The sequence below is a fragment of the Tamandua tetradactyla genome, chromosome 9 (assembly GCF_023851605.1).
Source record: "Tamandua tetradactyla isolate mTamTet1 chromosome 9, mTamTet1.pri, whole genome shotgun sequence".
In the NCBI taxonomy this organism is placed as follows: domain Eukaryota; kingdom Metazoa; phylum Chordata; class Mammalia; order Pilosa; family Myrmecophagidae; genus Tamandua; species Tamandua tetradactyla.
Genome location: NC_135335.1, coordinates 15522997 through 15550375, shown reverse-complemented (window position 1 = coordinate 15550375; position 27379 = coordinate 15522997). Strand labels below are relative to the sequence as shown.

General features: G+C 42.0%; 1 protein-coding gene across 2 annotated transcripts in view; it reads right to left on the bottom strand.

Moving 5' to 3' along the window:
* Positions 1-27379, bottom strand: part of STX3 (syntaxin 3) — a 42445-nt gene that overhangs the window by 12996 nt on the left and 2070 nt on the right. For both annotated transcript variants that reach the window (XM_077116125.1, XM_077116126.1), the window contains exons 2-3: positions 12203-12286; positions 357-456 (exon numbers count right to left, since the gene is read on the bottom strand). In XM_077116125.1, the coding sequence (XP_076972240.1) occupies positions 357-456; positions 12203-12286 (184 nt within the window). The remainder of the gene's footprint in view (positions 1-356; positions 457-12202; positions 12287-27379) is intronic.

The following is a 27379-nucleotide window of genomic DNA, read 5'->3' as shown; positions in this document are numbered from 1 at the left end:
TGAGAAAAGCATTTCAGGTAGGAGAAACAACATAAGCAAAGGCACAGCAATGGGACAGAGCATGGGATGTGTGAAAAGTAGTGAGAGTCACTGGCAGTCATGAAAGGGACTAGCTAAGAAGTCGAAAGGTTAGCTAAATGGTCTGAGTGGGACCAGGAAGAAAAGAGCTAACTTATAGCTGAGCATTGTGAGCTTAGAGAAGACAAAAAGGAGATGGGGAGGTGAAATGGTGTGTACATTAATGTAATATAATGTGCTCTCTCCCCACCTGTTCATAGAGGAGAGGGAAACAAGACTGGCTTAGCCCCAGGGCAAAGGGTTATCATTGGGTGACTCAGTCCTGAGCAAACACTCACTTGGCTCTGGAATGGGTGCAGAGAGAATGATGCTGTACAGTTTCTTGGCCTCTTCCACATGCTCAGAGATCTTGTCAATGTTGAGCCGAGTTTCCTCAATCTATAATCAGAAAGAGAATAATCTTTGTCATCAGAGAGGAAGAACGTGTCCACGACTGAGATAAATGTTGAGCCCAGCTCCCTAGTGAAAATGACCCACATTCTGGGTTTGCAGAAAAAGATGATGTCTAAAAATCCTTGTGCTGCCCAGCGAGCACCCTTTCCATAATCAAATAAACTAATCTCAACAGAGCCATCACTGAAATCCATACTCATTTCTCTCTGAGAGGAATACATCTACCAACCTTGAATGGGAGCATACAGGCCAGTCTAGAAGATCTTGGAAAGTTCAAACAAGATAATCACAAGGAAGGGTCAGGTCACCTTATCAGACAGACCCTTTAACCTCCACCTCCATCCCCAGCATGAGAACATAAGAGAGTGTGGGAGGGAGGGTGGGGAAAGGAAGGAAGAAAAAAAAAAAGAAAGAAGTAAAAGGGAGAGAACCAACTTGGAGAGTAAGAAACAAAGAGCTATGAATGAGAGGAAAATGAGAGAAACAGAGAGCATGAAAGAAGAGAGAAAGAGAGAGAGACTAAGCCATGTCTCCATCTCAGGAGGCAAACTATGTTGTTCTCACTAACTGACTCCCTAAAAAAATCAGGACTCAGAAGCTCCAAATGGACCAGTCTCTGCACATCCTTAAGGTTCCTGATGGAACAAGGTGTGTATCATAAAGTATTTTCAGCAGCTCTTCATTCCCAGAGAACACACCATCACAAGACATTGTTCCAGGAGGCATAAGCACAGAAAGAGCTGTCAACACCCTCTTCACTCCCAGCGCTTTGGCAGGGTTCTAGTGCACAAACAGAAGAGACCTCAACATTCACAGTGTTTATCTGACTTATTTCCAAAACGAGGGCAGAATGTCAACAGTGGAACAATTAAACAGAAATCTGGTAAAATATCATACATAGGATTGTAACATCTGAGATGCAATGAAAATACAGCTCAATGTATACCCAGCGTTCAGCATCCCTGTCTTCCAGTAAGTGATTCTCCTGTTCTTAAAAATCTGAGCATAGCTCTCCAATTTACACAGAAAGCAGAAATAAAACATGAATTCTTCTAACCTTCAAATCAGTATTTTTGCCACAAATGACTTGCTCCTCTTAAAATATATTGTTTTGATGTGTCATAGTTTGAGAGTAGTAGCACTTGCTTAAAGATATAAAAAAAAATCAATGTACTCCTATCATCAGAGCATAAGTACATACACAGATAGATATACATATCCAAATATTCGTGAAACATTTTAAAAGTTTGCAGAACAAACTTCATATATGTATCTGATTTATTTCTTGCAGAAATCCACAGGACTGCTATCAGTACCATTAGTCAAATGAGGAAACTAAAGGTTAGAAAGATCACAAGTCATATAGCTGATGGTAGAAGCAGAACTCAAACAGTTCTCACCAGATTCCAACTGGGATGGTTTTTCCATTAACTCTAAGACTAAATTTTTTAATTCTCCATGCTGTTTCACTTTCAGCAGAATACTAAGTCTATTCAACCACAGAAAGGACCCATATTACTGCCTGTGAATGCTGGCCATCTCTGGAGGTAAAGCCACTTCAGAGTCTGGCCCTTGGGTCTCTGGAATTGCCACCTTGACTTTCCCTTCCCCCTTTGTCTCTCACATCAAACTCATAAAACATCATTGCATCACACCATGGTCCCATTTTCCAACATATGACTGTCTTGCCAAAGGAGTTACACTGTTTTAGAAGACTGAAAAAAAACCTTTCAAGATTGAAATACATTATACATTTTTAAGTGAGTTTAACACATTTAAGGCCTATGGATTGTGTGTCTTTGAAAATCTCTTCTGAAATATTTCATATACTCAAGATATCCTGACCCAAAGGTTGGTCAATGGTAGAAAGACAGAAGACAAGAGGTTTCTAGGATGAGACTGCTGGCATTTGGAGACTGGGCAGTAGCTGCCCATCTGGCTCTACTGGACTGGAGAACTGGGTCATGGACTTTCCATTCTCAACCTGCCTGGAGGTCTTGACAGGCTTAGCGAGTGTGTTCCCTCTGCCGTCACCCCCACCCATCCTGCACCCATCCTAGCTGCCCTCTTTTCTCTGTCTTCAGCAACATCACCATTCGGAGGTCTTTCAGGAATGCTGATTTCATAGCATGCTAGTTCACCAAATAATGATTGAACCTCTTTTATCATTAGGACTACAGGATGGGCAACTGGCCAATCACAGAGCTTTATTCTTTGGACATCGTGTCTTTCTTTTTTCTCAGAGCTGCTGGTTTTCCTCAAAGGTGACTTCTGGGTATTTCATGATGGTAGCTACATGTGATTTCCTTTTGTACATTTGCCAAATGACCAAAGAATCATAGGTGCAGAGGACCTAGTAGGAAATCTACATGTGTTGAATCGAAAAGCTCAATGACTATTTGTCCCAGCATTTGTTCGGGGTCTGTTATTTTAAGTAGATTGACATTACCCTGTACAATAATATAATTATGAGCCAAAATTGATTTAACATATCAGAAGTGGTACTAGGTTGTTTGCCATACTCCGTGAAGTTGCCATCACTCTATTCTACTTATACATGAGAACACTGAGGCTCAAAGAGGTAGAGGAACTTACTAGAGGCCACACTGCAGAAAGAGACAAAACCAAGGTTTGAACCCAGGCATCTGCTAGATGTCAAACTCTGTTCCCTGAACTAAGTAAAGGGGCAGAACCACCTACGGCAGGCTCCTCAATCTTATTCAGCCTGCATCACATTAATGTGCATGTTTAGTTCAGTGTTTAATGAGATCAGTTCAGTCTCCTTTCAAAGAGCTCATATACCCTATTTCTTTGTTCTCTAACCACAGCTCCCCAAAGAGAGCTCTTTACACGAGCACTCAAGAAATGGTGCTGACCAAGTGACCCAATCTAAGAGATTATTTTTATATCACCATGCCACATCTGTAGCTAAAACATTTCCAATGCCTTCTGTGCTGGTTTGAAAGGATTTATGTACTCTAGAAAAGCCATATTTTAAACCTGATCAATCTTGTGGGAACAATTGTTTCTCTTAATCCCTATTCAATAATGTAGGTTGGAAACCTGATTAGGTTATCCCCACGGAAGATGTGACTCACCCAATTGTGGGTATGAACTTTTGAATGGAGGGAGATGTGACTCCACCCATTCCAGGTGGGTCTTGATGAGTTTACTGGAATCCTTTAAAAGAGGAAGAATTTTGGAGAAAGCTTCAGAATGTTGAAAGCCAGAGCCCACGCAACCAGAGACCTTTAGAGATGAAGAAGGGATACAGCCCCAGGAGAGCTTCATGAAACAAGAGGCCTGGAGAGAAAGCTAGCAGACATCACCATGTCCGCCATATGCCTTTCCAGTTGAGAGAGAAACCCTGAACTTCATTTGTCTTCCCTGAGTGATGGTAACCTTACTCAAGGTTGGTGTTAGTGCCTTAGTTTGGACATTTTTATAGACTAGCTTTAACTGAGACATTTTATCGGACTTAGAACTGTAAAGTAGCAACTTGTTAAATTTCCCTTTTTAAAAGCCATACTAGTTCTGGCATATTGCATTCTGGCAGCTAGCAAACTAGAACACCTTCTTAAGGTATATTACTTTTTAAATATTTTTTTTACTTTTTATTTTGAAATAATTTAAAACTTTTGTGACAGTTGCAAAAATAATATAAAACCCACACAGATATGATCTGTCGATAATATGAGAATCCAGACAGTAAAGGATTTAAGAAAAATTTAGAGGCAGACTGGGTTCAAATTTCATCTTTAACATGTAGTAGCTTTATGATATTGAACAAGCCACTTACCTTCTCTGAGCCCAAGTTCTCTTATCCAAGAAATGGAGCTTACCATAGTTTTCACTTCAAAGAATTTTTGTGAGGATTAGATGAGAGAAGATGTATCAAAAGCTTAACACAAGGTACATGCTCAATAAATGTTAAGTGATGATAATGATTAAAACAAAGAGCCAACAACTATTGCTCATTTATTATATGACAGGTACTATGCTGTGCCTTTACAAAGCACATCATACTTAATCTTCACGGAAATCATAACATTAACCAAACTCTCTGTAATGTCATCAAAGGAAATCCAAGGAAGGAGAGAGCAAGTCAACCACCTTTCATATTGGATGCCAGCCTCATGAAAACAATTATAATTACCATATTATACTAATCATCATCATCTAACTAAAAATTAGAGAGTTATCTTCAACACATGGCCTCTTCCCTCTGGACCTAATCAGTCAATAGAATCTAATTAGACAACAGAAAGCAGAAAAAGAATACTACTTTGGAGAACTGAGGGACTGCCATGGGGTAGAGTTGAAGGCTAAGCAAAAAGCTTTATCCATTTGGCTTAGAAATTAGTTTTTGCCTCCCCTCAACTCACAAGTATCTTGTGCCTCTAGTTAGGCATTAATTCCTGCATATTTATTTATTGAAAATGTATGTAGCACCCCTTCACAGTGAAAAAAGTAATGGGTTAAGGGTAAAATAAATTACTTCTCCTTTTTACAATTTATATACCTTTACTTTTCCCCCCAAAATAAGACAGTATAAAATAATCATCATAGCAAAGCATCTCAGTCAAGTTTTCTTCAGTTTGTTTTCTTCCTTACATTGAAAAAAACAACAACATTGATGAAAATGGAGGGAGAAGCAAACCAAGCAAGAGAAATCAAGTTCCTAAAGAGTTTTATCAAGACTGGAACTAGTGTTTTAACTTTCCGTTTATGAATGAAAAAAAAATGAATGATCTCAGAGTCATAATAAGGAGAGAGAAGAAAAACCATGGTCTCTTTCTTCCTCCTTGCATCTTCTGCCAAGGCCTCCCCGTGTTCAAACATACCAAAAGCCAGTTGGCAGAAGTACCTGGGAAATGCAGTGAAGGGACCTGAGAGCAAATAGACAAATAACTGGATTCTTACCTGCCCTACTGAAAAAAAAGCCCAGAAATGCAGAATCTGCCAGCTGAACTAGTAGGTCCTTGTCTTCTGAAATTCTACTAAAAGAAGGAATTTTGTTTTAAGTATCTAACCTGCTAGATTTGATTTAATGTCTAGAGTTCCAAGCTATATTTACTTTGAGGTTCTCGGTTTGAACAAAAATTCAGGCCTACCTAACAAATCCCTAAGCTTTCAGACTTCTCACCTTCCCAGGCCCACCACCTTTGTAGTTGTTCCACCCTCCAAGACTCTGCAGAACTTTGCCCATATCCCACCCATTCTCACCTCTCTCAATCCTAACTCAGAGCTCCTTAAGGGCTGGAACTGTGCCTCATTCATCTGAGAATACTTGGTAACCACCAATCTGCTGAGCATGTAGTGGTCAATCAATAAAAGCTTATCAAATGAACGAATGAAGTAACTTCAGAAGACAAGCACACTTCATACATTGCTGCCAGATGGTCTTGCAGATTTGTTTTTTTAAAAGCAGACCCGGAAAAGAAAACTTCATAATAGCATTTTCCAAAGTGTTCATTCATCCTTGTTAATAGAACTTACACATGTCAGAAAGGGTTCTGTGAAAAAAAATCAATGCTGGGGTAGTGAAGTTAAGGCAGGTTTTTTTATTTCAGGACTGCTCAAAGCCTTTGATAAATTAACATGCATTTTCAATATCCAAGACAGGTAAAGAAAAGGGAACATTCTCAAACTTATTTGCCCACAGAAAACCTTTTGCATCTCCCACAGCCATCTGTGACACTTTTAACTGATCCAACAAATAGCTATCCCCTGGGTCCCTTCCCTTTCTTTCTTATCAACAGAATACTGATTTTCTTCGGACAGTAATGTTCCCAGAGAATAAGTCATGATTGGTTCTGTAGCAATCCTGGCAATCTGTCCCTCTACTAAATGCTCACTTTCCTGGTCTCCCTTCCAGCTAAGGGTGGTCATGACCAGGTGACCCAGAACTGGCCAAAGGGCCATAGGGGGAAATCAACTTGGAGACTCTGGGTAGTTTTCCTCCCTAATACAAGGAATTTGGGATTTTTCTGCCTGCCTCCTTCCTTACTGCTTGGGAGACTGTGTGACAGCCTAAGCTGGGACTCTGATGTTTTTAAAACATTGCAGGGAATTCTTTAAAGCCTTATCCACTGAGAGGTGGGATCTATGTGCTGCTCTCTTAAATCTGGGGGCTTATGCATACATCTACAAGAGTAAGGTGGACGTGACAGGTGTGTGTGACTTCTGTACCTGGCTCCCTTGCTTCTGGAGCCCTGACCCTCCATGTATCAAGTCCTACTACCCTGACTCTGCTAGGCTGTGGGAAGCCCAAGCTTCCACAAGGTGCTTTCATTGACAGTCTCTGCTGAGCTTTCCTGAGTCACCCCAGCCCAGCCACCAGACTTTTGAGTAAAGACATTTCCATAAGATTCCAGCTTCTAGCTGTTCAAATCTTTCCAGCTGAGGCCCCATAAATAATCTATCCCCCTCAAAGTCCTTCAGTATAATAAAATTGTTGTTTTACACCACCAAGTATTGGGGTGATTGCTCCACACACAGATTACTAAAACAGACCATCTCTCAATCTTAAGTGAAAAGCCAAGAGGATCATGCAGATGCTGACCCAAGCACCTGTGAGTCACTGTAATAGACTATACTGAAGTCCCTAACTCCAGACTTCTTCATATGTGAAATAAATACTGTGCCGGTGTGAAGCTATTATGTACCCCAGAAAAGCCATGTTCTTTAATCTTCATTCGATATTGCTGAGTGGGATCTTTTATATTGTTTCCATGGAGACGTGACCCACACACTTGTGGGCGGTAACTTTTGATTAGATGGTTTCCATGGAGATGTGTCTCCACCCATTCAAGGTGGGGTTGCTTATTGGAGCCCTTTAAGAGGGAACCATTTTGGAAAAAGCTGAGAACCAACAAGAGACCACAAGATGACTGCACAACTAGGTGATGATACTGTGAGCCAGAGACCTTTGGAGATGCGGGAGGAAAACACCTCCAGGGAAGGCATTTAAGAAGCTGGGAGAGAAAGCTAGCAGATGTCACCATGTGCCCTCCCAGCTGACAGAGGTGTCGAGAAGCCAAAGACTCCAGCAGATGCCAGCCAGGTGCCTTCCCAGCTGACAGAGGGGTCTGGACAGCATCAGCTTTTCTTTAGTGGAGGTAACCTCTTGTTGGTGCCTTGGACATTTTTATGGCCTTAGAACTGTAAATTTGCAACTTAATAAATTCCCTTTTTAAAAGCCATTCCATTTCTGGTATATTGCATTCTGGCAGCTTTATAAATTAAAATAACTACTATGTTTAGTACTTAAGCCGCAGTTAATCAAAAGCATCCCTGAATGACATGTCATGCTACTTTCAGGTTTACAGATGCAGGTCAGAACTCTCATCCTTTTTCCTATGAGCTGTGGCATCATCCAACTTGCTGGTCTTTCTTCTTCTAGTTTTTGCCCACCATCTCCCCTCCACCCCTGCAAGCTGCCCTTAGGATGATTTTTCTAAAACACACTCATATCCCATTCATTCCTTGCTTAAAATCCAGATGAGGGTAGCTCATTATTGGGACTATAAGTAATAGTACCATATTATAGCTGACTTTGGTTGAAAGATATTGCTTAAAGTCATGTATGTCACCAATTAACACTGTAAATATAAATAAGTTCTTGCATGAACTGCTACAAAAGTACAACACTTGTACAAAGAGTTTCTAACAGAGTGTGATATGGGGTAAAACTACCTGTTCCAAACCTTGGACTATGGTTTACAGTAATACCTTAATATCCTTTCATCAGCAGTAACAGGTGTACCACACCAATACTAGGGGTCAGCAAAAGGGAAGGATAAGGGATATGGGGTGCTCTGGGTTTCTTTTTGTGTGTTTATCTGCTATTTTCTTTCTTTGGAGCAATGAAAGGATCTAAAATTGAGTATGACGATGACTACACAATTAGGTGATGATACTGTGAGACACTGATAATATACTTTGGATGAAATATATGGCACATGAATACATCTCAAGAAAATCTGCAAAAACAAAACAAAATAAAAAGGTTCCCCATCACTTTGCAATAGTTCATAGCTTTGGCAACTAACAGAACTGTCTGGAAAGCTTTCTAAATGTCCAAAAGCCTGACCCATTCCAGTCTTTTAGAATAAAACCGGTGCATGTGCAAAAGGTTCTCCAGGTGATTCCAACATGCAAAGTCAAGTTAAGAATCACTGTAGCCTTCCCTCACCTTCCCTTCTCACTCCCTCCAGGAAGAATTTTAATCTTCTGTGTTCCCATAGCATCTTGCACATACTTCAATTATCATATACTTTGTGTAAGATTTCTATCACCCTCACCAGATAAGGAAACAAAGACCTTTGTCACATAGGATGTTGTATCCCCAGAACCTAATGCATGTAGAAGACAGTAAGCACTCATGTGTTTAGGATTGATAGATGAATATAGAAGAATAAACTTCTGATGTTTCTGTCCATTTCCTCTGAAACTTTGCTCCTGCAAACTGAGTAAACAGACACAGAAAATGCAGGCAACAACAAAAATCTGGGGTTTATCATTTACCAGGCTCTGGCTTTATCAGCCTAGGTGGCCTGACAAACCCAAGGGCCAACTCTTTTCTCTAAACCGAGACACTCAAGAAGGCATTTGAGTTTTACAGTGCAATGCACATTGTGAAAACACCCTGGTCCTGTGACTCTATCTGCACCTTGCAGAGCAAGAGCCAGGGGCAAACGCGTCTCTGACCAAGCTGTAATTTGCATTCTCGGTCCTCTGCAAACAACCTGGGGTGGCCTGCTGGAACCAGTCCAAAAGGCAAGTTTTATCACCCAGGCCTCTCCAACAGATTTATTTAGCTATATCCTATAGGGTCTCCTGGGCTTGTTCCCCAGCCACATGAAGAGGGAAACCTCCTAGTTTCCCCAAATCCTCACTACATGGAATATACTTCATCTCACTTTCAAGGGTGATTCCAGATCAAATTCTATAAGAAAGTTTATGGTCTACTTGTTCACAAATACATGCAAGGACACAATGGTGATGAGAACTAAAATCTTACTGAAGACACATTTTCTATATGCCAGGTGCTGTGCTAAGTGCATCCACATGTTTTCTTTTTTTACATTTAGAAAACAAAAGATAATATCACTATTTGTGTTCTAGAGGAACTTGGGGATTTAGATGAAACAACTTTTCCAAAGTTATAACCGTTGATTAGGGGTAGAGCTGCAATTTAGATACAGGTCTGTGGGGATCCCAGAGGCTGCACACTCTTTCCATGACTACCTCTCTTGCTACTGCCCAACACCCACCCACCCCCACCACCAACTTTTATCCTCCCTGTGCTCTAACAAATGAGAAGGAAGGAAGGTAACATTTACTTAACCCCACACTAAGCACTTCTCAAGTGCTATTTCCTTTCATCTTCAGTAAATCTGCAAGGTGAATATTTTTCTCCCCCTTTCACAGATAAAATCCTGAGACTTAGAGAGGTTAAAGAATGTGGTTGTGATGTTTAGGTTCTGGTGTCAGCTTGGCCCAGTTGTCTGGTCAGGCAAGCCCTGGCTTGATCGTTGCTGCAAGGCTATCAACTGGAAGGCTGGTGTATTAAATCAGTAGTCAGTTGACTGCATCTGTGGCTGATAACATCTGTGATCTACTAAGGCGCCTTGCTGTCAATGAGATAATCCCATCAATTGAAAGCTCTTAAAGGAGAAGAGAGACTCTTTCACTGCTTCTTCAGCCAGCGAGCCTGTCCTGTGGAGTTCGTCCAGACCCTTCATGGGAGCAGCCAGCCTCACAGCCTGCCCTAGGGATGTTATACTCTTCCATTCCCATAGTTGAGTGGGACACCTTTATAAATCTCGTATTTACAGATCTCTCCTGTTGGTTCTGAGAGAACACAGTGCCCAAGATCACACAGCTCTAAGTGCTAGATCTGGAATTTTATTTCAAAGGCCATCCCTTGCTATGCTCCCCCCCTTTTCTACTTTAAATATGATAGGGTTTGGGGTTTCCCCCTACTTCTAAATGATCATAAAGCATTTAACAAAGAGAAAGTGATAAGAAACATCACTAGAAGTCTTGCTAATCCCCATAGGGCCTCTTTCAAAATAACTACCACCCATGCAGCACTGTTCTGCTTAGATAATGCTTTCACAAATATGTTCTGATGCAGTTCCCATAGCAGCCTGGAATGTAAGTACCAACATTCTCAACTTCTAGAGGAGGAAATTAAAGTTCAAGCAGGTTAAGTAACGTGACCAAGGTCATAAGAGGTTGATAATGGACTCAAATCCACCTCTCGGACGCCAAAGTCTGCCATCTTCCTACCTGAAGGAATACTGCCTGTTGGGGGCCCTCTAATTGGTTTAAACGAAGTAGTAGAGTAGTTACTGGAAATTGTTATTGTACAGCTTTATTTTAGGAAAGAAACTCTTTAATGCAACTGGTTGTCCAAGGCAAGATCGGAGGGAAAAACTACAGAGGCTTCAAACATCCCCCTACATTACCACCTCCCAAACTACCTTTGAAGAGAAAGACATTTTCTTTCCCCAGTCCATAACTAGACCAACACTAGACTCACAAAACTCAAGTATTGTTTGATCTCGACTCCTTGACCAAAAGGAAAGAGCCACCCATGAATGAGTGGGAACCTTAGAGCATTTACAGCCAACTTCCCAATCAGGTCAGTACATGCTCAAGTTTGCTGTTAAAACCATTTATGACTCTAACAGAGGAATGGAAATGAACCATCAAGCCCCAGTCCACTACACTTGGAACAGAGCTAGAGGACTACTTTCCCACATCTGCAATCCAGAAGAGAGGATGCTACCACATTCTCCCTGCAAAATGAACATGATACCCCCGCCTTCTTTGCAGAGAAATAAAAAAAACGTCAACGAAGAAACCATAGTGGAGGGCAGAAATGTCAGTGACAGTGAGAGCTGATTTTTGTTTTATTGGTTTTTGTTTTTAAGTATATATATCAGATTCTACACTGAATGCTATATGAAGACTATCTCATTTAATTCCCATAATAATTCTATGGGGAAATTATATTATCAAACTCAATTTGCAGATAAGGAAACTGAGATTCAGCATATTAAGAAGCGTGCACAAAAATCAACAGGTGGTTAAGAAGCACAGCTGAGATTCAAACGCAATGTGGCTCTAGAACCTGTGTCTCTGTCCATGATAACCCACCCCCCACAAGCTTCCCACCACGCATGATCTACAATAACACACCAATAAGGACCTGCAAGCTATCAAGGAGTATGTGAGCCTACAAGCATGGTTGTCCCAATTCTGCCCCTGATAAGCTTCAAAAATTAGCTAGTGGTTTCTTGGTTTCTCAATTACCAATAGAATTAAGTTAAAGGAACTGTAAAAATCTTTGGGAACAACACAACTGGTCTATCTGAATCACAGATCTAAAACCGCAAGATTTTACATTGGTAGCCTGAACCCATGGTCAATTTTATATTTAAATATGTACTTCAAGCATGAAATATCATTAAAATGTAGTCATGTAGCATAAGATGTTAAGCCCATTTCTTTAATTTTATATAATTTACCCTCTGCTTTTTATATAAGATGGGAAAAATCCAAATTCTCTCAAAAACAAAATCTCTTGGTCATTTCTTAATCCAACCTGTCCCCCCAGCCAAAGACTGCATTTCCTCTTGCTAACCTTGAAAGATCTTTACCAAGGGAGTTGAATTTCCTCATGCACATTCAGAAAAGACACAGGAGGGTTGCCTACCTCAGAAAAGAATTCATCCATGAAAGCTGTGTTGTCAATGGCAATCTCAACCTCATCAGTATCGGCATCCTCAGTCAGCTGCTTCTGTAAGAGACAGAAAAGAAGAGGGTGAGAATAAAAACTATATTATTCACAATAGCCACAGAGAATAGCTAATGCTATTGAATGCTTACTAAGCACCAGGAGTTACATTCAGCTTTTTGCCTATATAATCTCCTTTAAAACTCACAACAACTCTATGATATATCAAACTCGGGTGCCAGAGTTGAATGTAAAGCCTTGCTCCTCCACTTTCACTGAGTTTGTTTCAGAGGAGGACAGGATGGGCAAGTTAAGCAACTCCTTGTGTCCTCACCTGTATAATGCCCATGATTAAGGAATAAATTAGATAATGAATATTAAACACTTTAGGATAGTACTTGACCTATTTAAGTACTCCACAAATGCTAGCTTTGGGTGATACCAGGAACGACGGTGGTGATTTTACTATGACTCACTCCAGCTGAGGAACCTAAAACTTAGGGAGGTGAAGTCACATAGTCTGGATATAAGGATTGGCAGATTCTAACCCATCTTTTGGATCTGGACCCCATGGTCCTAACAACTTTCTCCACACCGTTCAAATGCATGACCCACCCCACCCCTCCCGGGCTGTATATTAAAACAGCCTCTAGCCAAAATTCCTCCAAGTCCCCAGCCCTCGCAGCAAGAGCAAAGATTTTCCTGTTTTCAGAAACCACCTACTGCAAAGGAAACAGTACTGTGTGCTGCTGACTGTTAGAGAGTTCGTGTTTATAAGGAAAAGGGAAGCTCCCCCCACAGTCCCCAGCACACCCTGAGGACCCCAGCTTTCTCAATTGCATTCAACTTCTTCTGCAAAATCACAAAATGGTTATCTAAAGGAAGTGACTCCATTCCTACCGAGCATCAAAGGTCTGGGCTGTTCCTGCATTCTTCTTGAATGCTCTCTCCAGTCTACTGCTACATGGCACAACACAGATATCCAAACACATGGGAGAGCTGATTACAGGGGTGTGAAGAGGTGATGGAATAAATCCACCTACATCTGCTTCTTCACAACCTAAAGTTGCCTGTGGCCTTCTAAAGCCAAGACACGTCACTCTCAAACACTCAAAACTCCACGGGCAATGAAAGCCACTTCGATCCCACTAATCCATAGCAGAAGATGGTGTTACTGGAAACTCCCATGGAAATGTGGGGCTCTCCAGCCATCTGGGGTGTCTCTTTGATGGCTTCCCCAGCATCTCACCCTCTGGCTTATCTGGAACAATGAACATTCCAAGCTGAATAGCCACTTTCAAAGAAATTGATTGTAAGGACACAGCCTCCATAATAATCATGTCCGTCTGCCACTTAAAGTCATCCAACAACTCGTTTCCTAGGATTAAAAATCCCAATGCCTAACAGAGCACATGGAGCCCTTTAGGATATGATGTAATCCATGTTTCTCCCTCTACTACATTCTCCAGACTGGGCACTTGGATGCCTTGCATTTCCTGGATACACTATTCTTTCATATCGCTGAACCATCACAGAGGACTTCTTCCTGGAATACCTCATCTAGCTGGCAAAAATTTTACCTAGCCTCTAAAATACAGCTTGCTCAACCTTCTCTATGCCCCTTCCCTGATGCATACCTCCACTACGCAAAATTAAAAATGTCCCTAAGTACCCACTGCACTTTGTGTTAACTTCATAACAGCCATCATAGGCCACTATTAATCATTCACTTATCTATCTTTGCCCACTGACTACAAACTCCTAGAGGATCAGCATTGCCTTATGTATCTGTTACAGTAGATACTTTGAGTACATGTCTGCCCAGAGCACCTTCCTTTGGGAAACTACCCCTCACCCTTTCCACAGGATTCTGGGGAGACCATCAATCACAACCCAAGCTCCCTGAAGAATTTGAATTTTGAAAGGAGTCTCAAGCATGTGGAGTCTTGTCAGCCAATGGTAGCACCCAACAGACCTGCTAGGGGATTCCCAAAGCTGCCCTAGCTTCTATCGTTTCCAAGCCAGACCTTGGCTTAGAGCAGGTTCTGAAGATTTTCCCCAGTATTCTCTCAATGAGCTGACAGATTCCTAATATTTTTTTCATTCATTTAGCAAGGACTAGATTTTGTCACTTTCAGTTGAAACTGAAAAGTTGTCATTAATTAATTTGTTAACACGTATATTGAGTGCTTGCATATATGAGACATGTAACAGAAATTTAAGTAATTTTAGCTGAATAAAGAACTAGTTTCCACAGAGACCAACAGCCTGAATTCACCTAGCAGTTTCTAAAGTTTGAGACAAAACATCCCTTCACCAAGCATCTTCACACAATTAGGAATCTCAGCAGCCTCCAGAGAGCTGTCTCCATGAGACCCTCACTGGAAAACAAAAACCCAATTTTCCTACAGGAAGGCAAGTCAACAAGCTTTTGCTGAGATTTGCTTCTCTTCAGGGTCTTCTCGAGACCCACACTGAGGGGAGAGACACTGTGTGTGTGTGTGTGTGCGCGCGCACACATACAGTTTCTGTACACACACAACTGTATCACTTAAGTCGTCAAACAAGTGCAAGTGCTGTGGAAGAGGGAAGAGGCTACCATCATGAGATGGAATAGGGGAAGTTTCTGGAGGCTGGGAACAACTATGCCTTGAAACAAGCGACACAGACACCTCACTCTCCATCATCATATACATTTGTGAGACCTCCAGAATCTTTATGGGAAGTCCCCACCAGGATGACCAACTCTTAACTGAAAGCAGGTCTAGCAGGGAAGCCTGGGCCACCTTTGGTGAGGGAATGTGCAATCTGGGGAAAGAGAAGTCTTTGACAACCTACAATGTAGGTCCAAAACTTGCTGCTACCAACTACAAGCTGTGAGACTTCAATCAAGTCTCTTGCCTCTCTGAGCTTCAAGTTCTTCACCTGTAAAATGGCAATAATAGCACATATCTTAGACTTTCAGGAAAACTGGAAGATATCCAGGATGGACCTCTATGGAAATCCCTGTGCAAATTATATTCTTGCAAGCAGTGGGGACAACAAATTCAGTAGGCTGAGCCCTTGATCTTGGGGCCTGCCCCTATGAAATCATTCCTGCAAAGAAGAAGGTAAGCCTATTTATAATGATGCCTAAGAGTCACCCCCAGAGAACCTCTTTTGCCACTCAGATATGTCCTTTCTCTAAGCCAGCTCAGCACATGAACTCACTGTCCTCTCCTCTTTATGGCACATGACTCCCAGGGGTGTAAATTTCCCTGGCAACATGGGACATGACTTCCAGGGATGAGCTGGAACCCAGCATCATAGGATTGAGAAAGCCTTCTTGACCAAAAGGGGGAAGAGAGAAAGGGGACAAAAAAAAATTTCAGTGGCTGAGAGATTTCAAACAGAGTCAAGAGGTTATCCTGGAGGTTATTCCAACACATTATACAGACATCCCTTTTTAGTTTATAGTATATTGGAGTCACCTGAGGGAAGTGCCTCAAACTGTTGAACTGTGTTCCAGTAATCTTGATTCGTGAAGATGACTGTATAACTATACAGCTTTTATAATGTGACCATGTGATAGTGAAAACTTTATATATACATATACATATATATATATATATATAAATCCTATATATTTATCCAGGATATAGGCAAATGTGTAAAATAAATAAATAAATAAATAAATAATAAATAAATAAATGATGGGGATGAGGGATTAAAAAAATGGGTAGATTACAATATTAGTGGTAATGAGAGAGAAGGATAAGGGGTATGGGATGTATTGGTTTTTTCTTTTGTCTTTTTATTTCTTTTCTGGAGTGATGTAAATGTTCTAAAAATGACCATGGTGATGAATACACAACTATGTGATGATACTGGGAGCCACTGATTATATACTCTGGATGGAAAGTAAATATGTGAAGATATCTCAATAAACATATAAAAAAAGAAACCCCTATAGACAGCCTCCAGCACAGCAGGCCCACAGCAGTGCCTAATAACCTTCAGTTTTCACATTCCCTGGCTATAAAGATGTTGTGCTGGTTTGAATCTGCTGTGCACCCCAGAAAAGCTTATGTTCTTTTAATCCATTCCCGTGGGTGCAGACCTATCGTTGGGTAGGACCTTCTGATTGAATTGTTTCCATGGAGATGTGACATCCAATTCAAGTGGATTTTAGTCCTGCACTGGAGTCCTCTATGAAGAAAATAAAAGACAGAAAAGATAGAACTCAGAGCTGACACAGGGATCAGAGAGATGAAGCCAAGTGAAGGACACAGAAGGAGAGAGATGCCCCAGGTACACGGAGAGGAGACCTACAGGACACAGAGAGCTCTGAGAAGCATCCCCAGAGAAGCAAGCAAGGACTCACAGACACTCAGAGAGAAAGCCACTGGAAACAGAAGTGAAAGCAATGCAACCCAAGAGTGAAGAACCAACAGATGTCAGCCACCTGTCTTCCCATGTGACAGAGGAACCCCAGATGACATCACTCTTTCTTCAGTGAAGGTATCCATCCTCTTGTTGATGCCTTCGTTTGGACATTTTATTGGCCTTAGAACTATAAATTTATAACCTAATAAATCCCCTTCGTAAAAGCCCATCCATTTAAAAAAAAAAAAAAAGCCAATCCATTTCTTATATATTGCATTCCAGCAGGTTTAACAAATTGAAACTGATATGGATCCAAAAAACCATAGTCTACTCTGCAAATCCTCCCCCTCCACAGGAAAGAACATCCTCACATCAAAGGCTAAATTGATACGATCAGTTCCACAGCTTCAAGATGACCAGATTCTATCAGGCTCCATCATGGATGTCTCTGAGCCTTAAACAGATGAGTTAACATCTCCAGGTCTCAACTTCCTCCTCTGTAAAATAGGAATAATAGCACCTACCAGGGTTGGAGGATTAAATAAGGTAATATTTTAAAGTTCCTTGTGTCATGTAGAGCATGCCATTAAGAACTCAACAAAGTTACTGTGCATGAGATCTAGCCAAGTTGCCTTATCTCTATAGCTCTAACCTGGACTGAAGTATCTTTAAAGGGGAAAGGGGGAGGAAAAAAAAAAAAAAAGAGACACACGAATTTTAGAGGTGAACACAACCTTACAGCTTCCATCATCATGGGAAGACAAAGCCCAAGAGACCAGACAATGAGTTACTGACATGGATAGAAATGGAAACCAGGTTTCCTGATTCCCAATGTCCCCTGCAGAATTTTTCCCACTGTAGCCTGCTGCTTGCAAAACTATAAAATAAAAGCATCAATAATAGCAATGAGAACAACAAGTAAAGTTGTCCCGGATCGTAAAGTTCAAGGAAGAGGCCATTATGACGTGATATATCTGGGGTCAGATGAAACTGAAGCTAACACCAGGATTCTCTGCAGAATGGGATCTACTAGATGCCAGGGCAAGGGTCCCTTTGTTTCTGACACACAGGGTGCTCCTACAGGCTAAGAGGTATCAGGGATCTCCAAGTGCAAAAAAAGCACACAGAGCCCCAGCCCACAGGATTGAGCACAGCCATGAAAAGAACTTCAGCATCTTTATCAAAGAATCAAGTCATGTGGTAATAAGAACATTGCAGTCACTGCAATATTAGCCACAATAAAAACGTATATAAGACCCAGGAACCCAGCTGCCTACTTCCTCCCCTCCCCAGCTCCCCCATCTCAAACCTCCAGCTCCCGCCAAGAGATACTGATATCTCCAGTGACTCAGGCAGCCCCAAGCAAGAACCTGGGACCCATTTCCTCCCAACCCCCGAATATGCCCCAAATTTGCTAGGACAGCCAAAACTACAATCTCCTCTCTGGACAGAGAGTAGAAAGTACACAGGGGCCCAGAACTCAACCTCAAGCAACTTCACCTGCAGTTTCTGCTCATTCTCAAGACTTAATGGCCTTTCTCTCAACTGCCTCTCTAGCATCCTTCGTCTATTGATTGCAGGTCCTTCTTCATTAGCTCAATTAATTAATGAAAATATTTGGCACCCACAGAGCCCCTCCTAGGTGCTATCCAGGCAACCTCAGCACTCTAGTGGCTTATGTACACGTCAGTGATGCCCATCTAAAATTTGTCATTGAGAAATCTGCAGTTAAGGGAAGTCATAAGGCTATTCAAGGTCTCCAGGCTACTGATCTGCAGAGCCAGGGCTCAAGCTTAGGTTGTGTGTTCTAAGCCTTTGCCTATTCCACTGTAGCCTGCTGCAAGGCAGCCTATCACCGAGAGATGGTCAGGGGTCCACGGGAGCAACAGATGGCCCTGCAGAAGGTACCTTGCTGGGAGAGAGGGCTGTGGGACTCGGCAACGACACTTGTCACTGTTAAGCCTTGGTTTTCTCTCAAAGTAAGAAGCTTAGCTTTTCAGTACAGCTTTGTTGAACCTCCAGATAATTCGAATGTGCCTCAGAAACCACTGAGGGGAGCCGAGTGGTGGAGGGGGGTCATGGGGGATCCAAGCAGATAGCAATCTGCTTAGCTCTTTTTTCTGCCTTATACATTGGGTTGTATATAAGATTTCATTTTAAGAAAAAAAATTCTGTTGTCAGAAAAAAGACACTGAAAGTTGGAAAACCACTGAACTAGGAAACTGAAAAACCACTAAAGTAGATGAATGGATGCCTTCTGAGAAAAGAGTCCCCTTTCTCCTTTCCAACTTAAATCATCGGCATTTCCTTAAGGGTGATTACACATGAGAGCAGCAAGACAGAAGCAAGAGGCGAAAAAAGAGAAAGGAAGTTATCCTAAATAAAGAAGACACCTTTTACCAGCTGACTCTTTCCCTGCCACCATGCCAGACCCTAGAGGTACATGAGGCACCCTGGTCAGAAGAGAAGGATCAGAGCTACCAGGAAAGGATTTCCAGGTGAGCAAATAATAACAGAGACGAAAGCCCCTGCACAGCCTGGACCAGGAAGAGACAGCTGGTCCTTACTTCCCACAGTCGGGTGTTGAAGGATTGTGGGCTGGCAGGGGCAGGAGCCCTTCTGGAACAAGCAGTGAACACAAATTCTTGTGGCTTCTCCTCTTCACATGGAAACAGCTCTTCCCTCCAGAGGCTCAGACTTTACCTTATAAACCCAGATTTTTCTCTCGATAAGTCTGGCTCAGAGACAATGACATCTGTTTTTTTGGGTCCCCCACCTGCCTCCCTCTGGTTTGAGGGTCTGTGGGACTCTCAAAGACAGACACCACCTGTTACAGAGATTCCAAACTCACATGCACACACCCATGCACACACTGCCCAACAGCTGGTTTTTCCAGTCCCTCTTCTTTGACTGAAAGAGCCAGAAATTCTGAGTAAGCGTGTCAGCTCTCAATAGGCACTCAGTGCTCTCTGTTCCCCATTGAAAGAGTCAGGTGACCCTTCACCCATGCCTAGTTTTCCCTCCCACACTGGGTATTCTCTTCCCATGACCTCCTCCCAGAGGGATCACTTCTGTTTTTCACTGAATTGCATCTTCCCCAACACCTGCCTCAGATGAATCAAGAGGAAATAGACGGATAATGATACCTTAGTTGAGCCTCGTACTTTTACTTTCAAGATATTGCTTTAGCTGAACAATTCGAGGTAAGAATGAGCCCTATTTGAAAGGTGAAGATACTGAGGAATAGACTCATTACCAGATTACCCCCAGGCCAGCAAGTCAGAGGACAAGAGGACAAGCTCTGATTCAACAAGAGTGCTAGATAGGAACTCTGTATATACTTTGTTGCCAGAGCACTCGTGTTTTCAAATATAGTAACATTTCACTCTCACATCAACCCTAGACCGACATACTTTATTTTCCTCATTGACATATGAGGTAACCATCTTGCTTAATTAGGCTAAATAATTCTTCCAAAATCATGCAGCTAATACATGACAGAGTTAGGTGTGGAACCCAGGTCTGGGGGAGCTCAGGGCCCCTGCTCGTCCCCTCTGCACTCTACCACTCTGGCTCGGTAACATACCATCACCTATTTCCTGCGATGCTGTAATGCCAAAAAGCAAATTTGATTTCACCTAATTGTAAATGAATAAGATATCCGTGCTTATAATGCTATGGATGTGCACGTTCGTAGGGAAACAGAGATGTTTCTGAATGCCTCTGCTGAAAACTCAGCTCTGCCACTTGCTAGCTGTGTGGTCTTAAGTTACCTAACGGCTCTGTGCCTCAGTTTCCTCATTTGTAACATGACAAGATTAATCTGCTCATAAAATTGTGGGAGGATTAAGCCAATTAATACAAGTAATCTTAGAATAGTGCTAGGCACATATTAAATGCCCAAGGTCATGTTTTCTACAGTAGAGAATCAGGGACTTATTTCACTAACGAGAGTTTCTACTAAAGAAGCAAATCTAATGCCTATTCTAAGAAGTTTGACATTATCTAATGACAAGAAATTTTCTGCGGGGGAACTGAATTTCAGGTGGTCATTATAATTTAGTTCATGTATTTCAAATCTGCCATTTTCCACTATGTGCATTTAAAGAAATAAAATTCCCTCCGAATTCTGCTTTAGCTACATTCTCACAAGTTTTGATATTTATTATTATCACTATCATTCATTCTAAACAGTTCGTCATTTCCGTTTTTATTTCTCTTTAACCCAAAAGTTATTCAGAAGGCTATTTTTGAATTTTCAAAGTGGATAAAGTTGGAGAAGACTATTATTGTACTGCTAATTTCTAACTTTATTATATCATTGTCGGGGAACGTGGGCTACACAACTCATATTTTGTGGAATTTGGTATTTTCCTTAAATCCTAATGCATGGCCAATATTTCTTAATCTTCTATGTGTGTTTGAAGAGAATTTGCATTCTGTTGGTTGGATATGAAAATCTTCGGCGTTTCATCACTACATGCCATGTTAACTCCTACCTGCTTTTACTTATCTAGACCAGAGCTAGGTCTAGAGAAGGAGCAGTCAGTGGGAAGAGGAAAAAAGAAAAGGTCTTCCCAATAGATGTTTTATCTATACAGATGAGGAATCTGTGGTTAGGGAGGTGAATTCATTCAGAACAGCCTTATTAACAGCTAATTAGGAACAAAACCAGCATTGGACTCCTGCTTAGCCCAATATGCTTATTACGTTCCTTAGAAAGGAATCTCTGATCTCTAACCAGCATCACGCCCACAACATTCTCCTTGTGACTACAAGAACCCATCCAGAGTAACAGAATGCATTCATGCACTCACTCAGGTGTTCACTCAACAGCATCTATTCAACATCTATTATTTGCCAAGCAATAATACAGGTGCTGGAGATATCTGCCAAGCAATAATACAGATGCTGGAGATACACAGACAAAACTTAGCACCCCTTCTCTCCAGGAACTCCCCGAATCACACAGGAGAGAGACAGGCAACAGCTGATTACACCACCCTCGGTGAGTGATGATAGCATTTAGTACAAGGAACTATACACGCAGGAGAAGACCAGATGCCTCACCTCACCTGAATACGAGGTAGAGCCTGGGAAGATGGAAGGTTATTAGAGAATTTTCTCAGAGGACTCCTCGGGCTATTTCTGAGGGCTGAGTGGGTTCACAGAAGACTCCGGCAGGAAGGCCTTTCAGGGTGACATCACCACACCTGCTAGCTGCTTCCTCTCTCATCCCAGGAGCCAATCAGGGAGAGTCAAGGAATACCTTCTGCTTCCTCCTGGAGAGCTCAGGTCCCCTTTAGCCCTTCCTCCTCTGCCCCAGCCCTCTTCAAACTCTTTCCAACTTCCTTATCCTCTTCCTGTCTGCCTTCATGGCCCCTTGACTCCCTTACATTTAGTTCTCAAGGATACAGAAAGGAGGGAACAAGGAACTAGCAAGGAGTTCTCCCTACCCCATTCCCAGCCTTCTCCTCTATCCCCACTTTCAAGCTGTGTCCCACAAGCCACCTCCCTCTACATCCTTCCAGAACACCTAACTTATAATGGTTATCATGAATAGTGTGGCTTGAGTGCTCAACATGCACTGAAGACTTTATTCTTCTAAGTGTCTTATTTACTAAAGCATTTAATCTGTACAACAGCCTGGGGGAAGGGCACGTTCTATCTTACAGCTGAGAAAACCAGAGCATAAGTATGCCAAGCACCTGTCCAAGACCACACAGATACTGGGTACCTGAGCTAGGAAACCCTGGGCAGCTGGATGCCAAGCCCTTGTTCTCATCCATCACACAGCGATACCTCTTCACAGAATCCCCACCGCCACCTATAGCAGGCAGCACTGTTTGCCTCCAAAGCGCTGGAAAAAGCAGATGCTGTACTGACAAGGTCATGGAAAACAAGAGAAGCCCAAGCAATTGTCACAGGACAGAGGAGGCTAAGGAGAGCACACAATTCAACGTAATGTAGTATCCTGATTTGAAACCTAGAACAACAACAACAAAAAAGACATTTGTGGAAAAACTAGTGAAATCCAAATAACATATGGAGTCTAGTGAATAGGAATGTACTAAAGTCAATTTCTCAATTTTGACAAATGTTGCATCGTAATTTAAGATGTTAACCATAGGAAAAACTGGGTGAGGGGCATACCCAATCTCTCTGTACCAGCTCTGCAACTTTCCTGTAAATCTAAAATTATTCCAAAATGCTTAGAAGTTTATTTGAAAATAAATGACCTGACATCATGTCAAAGCTGCCCTAACCTCAACACCTAAACATACTCTGACAGTAAAGGTTCAACTAATCTCTTTAAGTAGGGGCTGAACTTCACTCAGTCTCCAGGCAGACTGGGGGATGTTGCCATGGAAATGGCCCAAGGCCATGAGAGAGTGGTGGGTGGAAATAAGCTCCCTCTGAGTCTACAGACTCAGCAGGTAAATACATCTGCAGAATATTCCCATTCATTCACTGGACAGTATGGCTTACAACACTCCAGGCTTGGGTGGGAAGTGAAGATGCACAGGAGGTAAGGAGCACGCACAGTATGTGCTAGACAACTCAGCAGACCTCAAGGAAGAGGTGGCTTATGAAATTACAACACTATGTGACTTCTTTCATGTATCAACGAAAATAGAGAGTTTGCAGGAGCCCCAGCCAAGGTGCAGTCAATGCTATCTGCCTGGGATCTGGAAGCTTCCCTGAGGTGATAATACAGGAACAAAGCTATAAGGGATGAGTAGGATTTTGCAAGAATGGGTAGGTAGATTTTAACTTCAGTATCATAACTTGTCCTTCATTACCTTTCTGAACAGAGGCAACCCTCCCATAAGGTCTTTGGCTGAGGATTTAGCTGTAGTTAGCAGCCTTGGAACTCATCTATCCTTGAGGATGAAACTAGTGACCTCTGGCCTCATTAGTAAATGTAGGGATTCCCTGAGTAAATGTTCTCCTCTAGGCAGGTAAATTTTCACAAGCCACAGGGGATGGAACAGGCAAAGCCTAAGTCATAATGATGAGTAAGGGCAAGCGGTTGTTGATCAGTCAGCAGATAAATGTTTAATAGATACCCAGCACGCAGACTGCAAAGCTCTAGGGTCCCAGAGGAACATCATATCTGCCCTTTAATCAAGAGACAAACAATATAGCCGGGCAGATGGCCAAATACATTGTAAGGTGCCACAAAGAAGCCAGACAGATGTTCAATTCTTGATCCTACCACTTCCCAACTGGGGGATCTTGGTCAAATCTGACCCTCAATTCCCTCACCTGTAAAATGGTGATAATATTTAACACCACCTTGCCTTGCAGGGTTGAGAAGATTAGACTAAGTATGCAAGACATCTAACACAAGCTCTTTCCAATACTAAGTAGTTGCTCAATAAATGATCATTGTTATCGCTGTTGATGTGGTAATAAGTAAAATAAAAACATCTATGTTAACAACAACAGGACATAAGGGTCAAAGAGTCCAATACATAAGAAAAAAAAATGCAAGGTGATTTCAAAAACCCACTGACTTAACAGAAGAAACATGTTTCAATGCAAAGGAAAGTACAGTGTCTGAGGGCTGCTGGAATGGAGAGAGAATATTCTAGGTTGCTATTAGGGCACACTGCCTAGAAAGACAGTTTTGGGAGACAGGTAGGAATATTTGCAAAAGGGGGAGGGAGCCGTAAAAGGGAGAAAGGATGAGTATGGCATGAACAATATTCTCTCTAACAGCTAGTCCCCAGCCTCCCCCACACTCATTGGACTAAAAATAAAATTAATCCCTTTCTCTCAACCAAGCATTTTCTCTTCTAGCCTCTGGCTGATGAAGCTGTAATCCCTACTCAATCCCCATCACTCTCATCTTGGCTCTGCTTCCTGTCTGCTCAGAGCAAAACAGCTCTCTCAGGAAATAAATCCTTCCAGTTACAGAGAGGAGATGAGGAAGGAATCACTGACCAGTAAGAAATGTTAACACGCAAAACAAGGATGCATTATATAGCTATCCCTTTTTAATTTATAGTATATTGGAGTTGCGGGAGAGAAGTACCTGAAACTCTTGAGCTGTGTTCCAGTAACCTTGATTCTTAAAGATGATTGTACAAAGATATAATTTTTACAATGTGACCATGTGATTGTGAAAACCTTGTGTCTGATGCTCATTTTATCCAGGGTATGGAAAGATGAGTGAAAAGGTATGAATAAAAAATAAATAAATAAATAATAGGGGGGACAAAGAGTAGAATAAATTGGGTAGATGGAAATACTAGTGGTGAGAGGAAGGGTTGAGGGTTGTGGCATGTATGAGTTTTTTTGCTTGTTTTTTATTTCTTTTTATAGGGCGATGCAAATCTTCTTAAAAAATGATCATGGTGACGAATACACAATTACGTGATGATATGGTGTGCCACTGACTGTACACCAGGTATGGAGTGTATATGTGTGAAGATAAAGAGTTGGTTATAATTTAAAATAGCAGGCACATAGTAGAGGCCCAACAGATATTTATTGACTAGATTAATTAAGCATTAAAGGGGAAGTACAAGTCCACATTTCCAGTGGGTTTATAGCATAATCAACCCCCGAGGAACCCTGATCCCACAGAGATCCTGGAACTTCAGATAGAGAAGCAGGATAAGGACAAGGTTTTTAGGAAGCAATGAGACACAGCATAGTACAGAGTGTCAAAGAGAAGACTGACTTTTAAGAGTCCCTGTTGGTTGACGCTGTTAGTGTATTCCTATTGCCACTGGCCTTCCAGGAACCAGAATGTCCAAGTCACTTCTAGTCTTCTGTAGATCGATCTCCAAGGAGGTTCATACATCGCCTGTTTCTCCATTATCTTTATGTACCTACCTTTGAGTTTGGGTCTTTTTTTATTTGTGAAATACATTTTTTTGTTTGTTTGTTTTTTATGGACTATTTAAGATCAGGACTTTGGATAATAATTCTGCCTAGCACAATGACTAGCAGGGTGGTAGATGCCATACTCACGCATCTCTGGTGAGGCCCCCTACACATTCTATATGTTCTTAGGTAACGTAGACTGACACATTCATTGATCAGAAGGTGGGTGAGAAATTCCAGGATCTCTGCCTTTTGTCTTAGGAAAGAATACATGCACCTGAAGAGATTAGACTTGAATCTTAACAGGGACTTGAAGAAGGACCGAACTGAAGCATCACTTCTGGCAGGTGCCTCCTCAATGCCCTGTCCTCATCTCCTCAAAGCCAGCAGACTGGATCTTTCCATGGTTGTCTCCATCATAAGGACCACAGCATACCTGTGGGTCTCTCTACTGACCATGACTGACCATGAACTCCTTGAGTAGTTTACCACTACATCCCAGCACCTATCGCAAAGCTTAGGGCACTATAGGTATTCAGTAAATCCTTGCTGACTAAAAAAAAGAGCCAGGCAAAAGGACGCTGGATCAGGAATTGTCTGGACTCAGTGGATCCAAAGTTCAGCCAGTGAGGAGAATTAACAAGAATCTCCTCCCGACATAGGCTGGTGCAAGCAATACACATTCCTGGTAAGTCTGTCCTACATCACTGAAGAAGACTGCTGAAGAAGTTTTCCAGGAGGACAGAGCACAAGATAAGTTAAGTAGGTCTTGTGACTATATCCTCAGCATGGACATGACTGCCAAGGGGCCAAGTTCAAAGTCACATTTACTGAACCTCCCTGTAGTGGTAAGCAATTGTCATGAATTTTCCACTACGACCCCTAGAATGGCCCTAAGAGTAAGGTATGATAGTCCATATTTTACAGCTGTACCTCCAAGCCCTAAATCCTACTGGATTCCAGAAACTTGTGTTTTTACAGTGCTTAGGACAGAGTCACAAACAATGATGCACTTTATAGAACCTCAGATTTTAAGAGTTGAGGGAAGTCTTAAATCTCCTAGTCCACCCCTCCACTAAAGAGATGCTCAAATTCCTTCAAAATCTAACAACCCAATAAGTTCCTTGTCTTTCTCCCATGCTGAGGGACTCACTACCTCTTCAGCAAACTGGCCCTACGGGAAGCAGCTCCAACTACTCAAAAGTGCTTTTTGACACTGAGTTCTGTTTTTAAACCATCAACCCCACATCTTCTCCTTGTATCTACACAAAGCAAAGTTAATCTCATGACAGCACATGGCAGCTCTCCAGTTATCTGAAAGCAGTTAGTACCTCCCTTCACTGAGGGTTTAGAAAGATCTCTGCAGAAACAGATTGCAAAGGCTGCTCAATGTGCAATTTATTTCATGGGGGTTAACAAATGCTTTTCGTTGATAACAGAAATCAGATAAGAAAGATGGCATATCTTATTGCAGTGAGGGTAATTTCTCTCCTATTGGGGAAAATGAGGGGGAGGGCGGGCAGGAGGAGGAGGTGAGAAGAGGGGGCCTAGACACCCAAATCGACACAAACCCGAACAATATTCTTCATAGGAAACACGAATATTGCTAGGCTTCTGAGATCAACAAATTCCTTACTTTACAAGGGAGGACTCAAGAAACAGGGAGGTAAAGTGATACAAAAGACCACAGCTATTAAGTGGGGGAGCCACAGTTAGAACCCCTTAAACCTGCAACCCCATCTTCTTTCACTCCACTGCCACGCCTCTTCCTGCTCCAAAACACTAGAGAAGCCACCATGATTTCAGAACAACCATCCCATGACAGCAGCACCCACTTACAATCTCACTTTCACAACATCCCCGAGGTAAAGTGAGGAAACAGGCCATTAGCTCTGTTTTTATAGAGGGTAAGATTAAGGTGCAGAGAGGGAAGGGGATTTGTTTGGGTTCCCC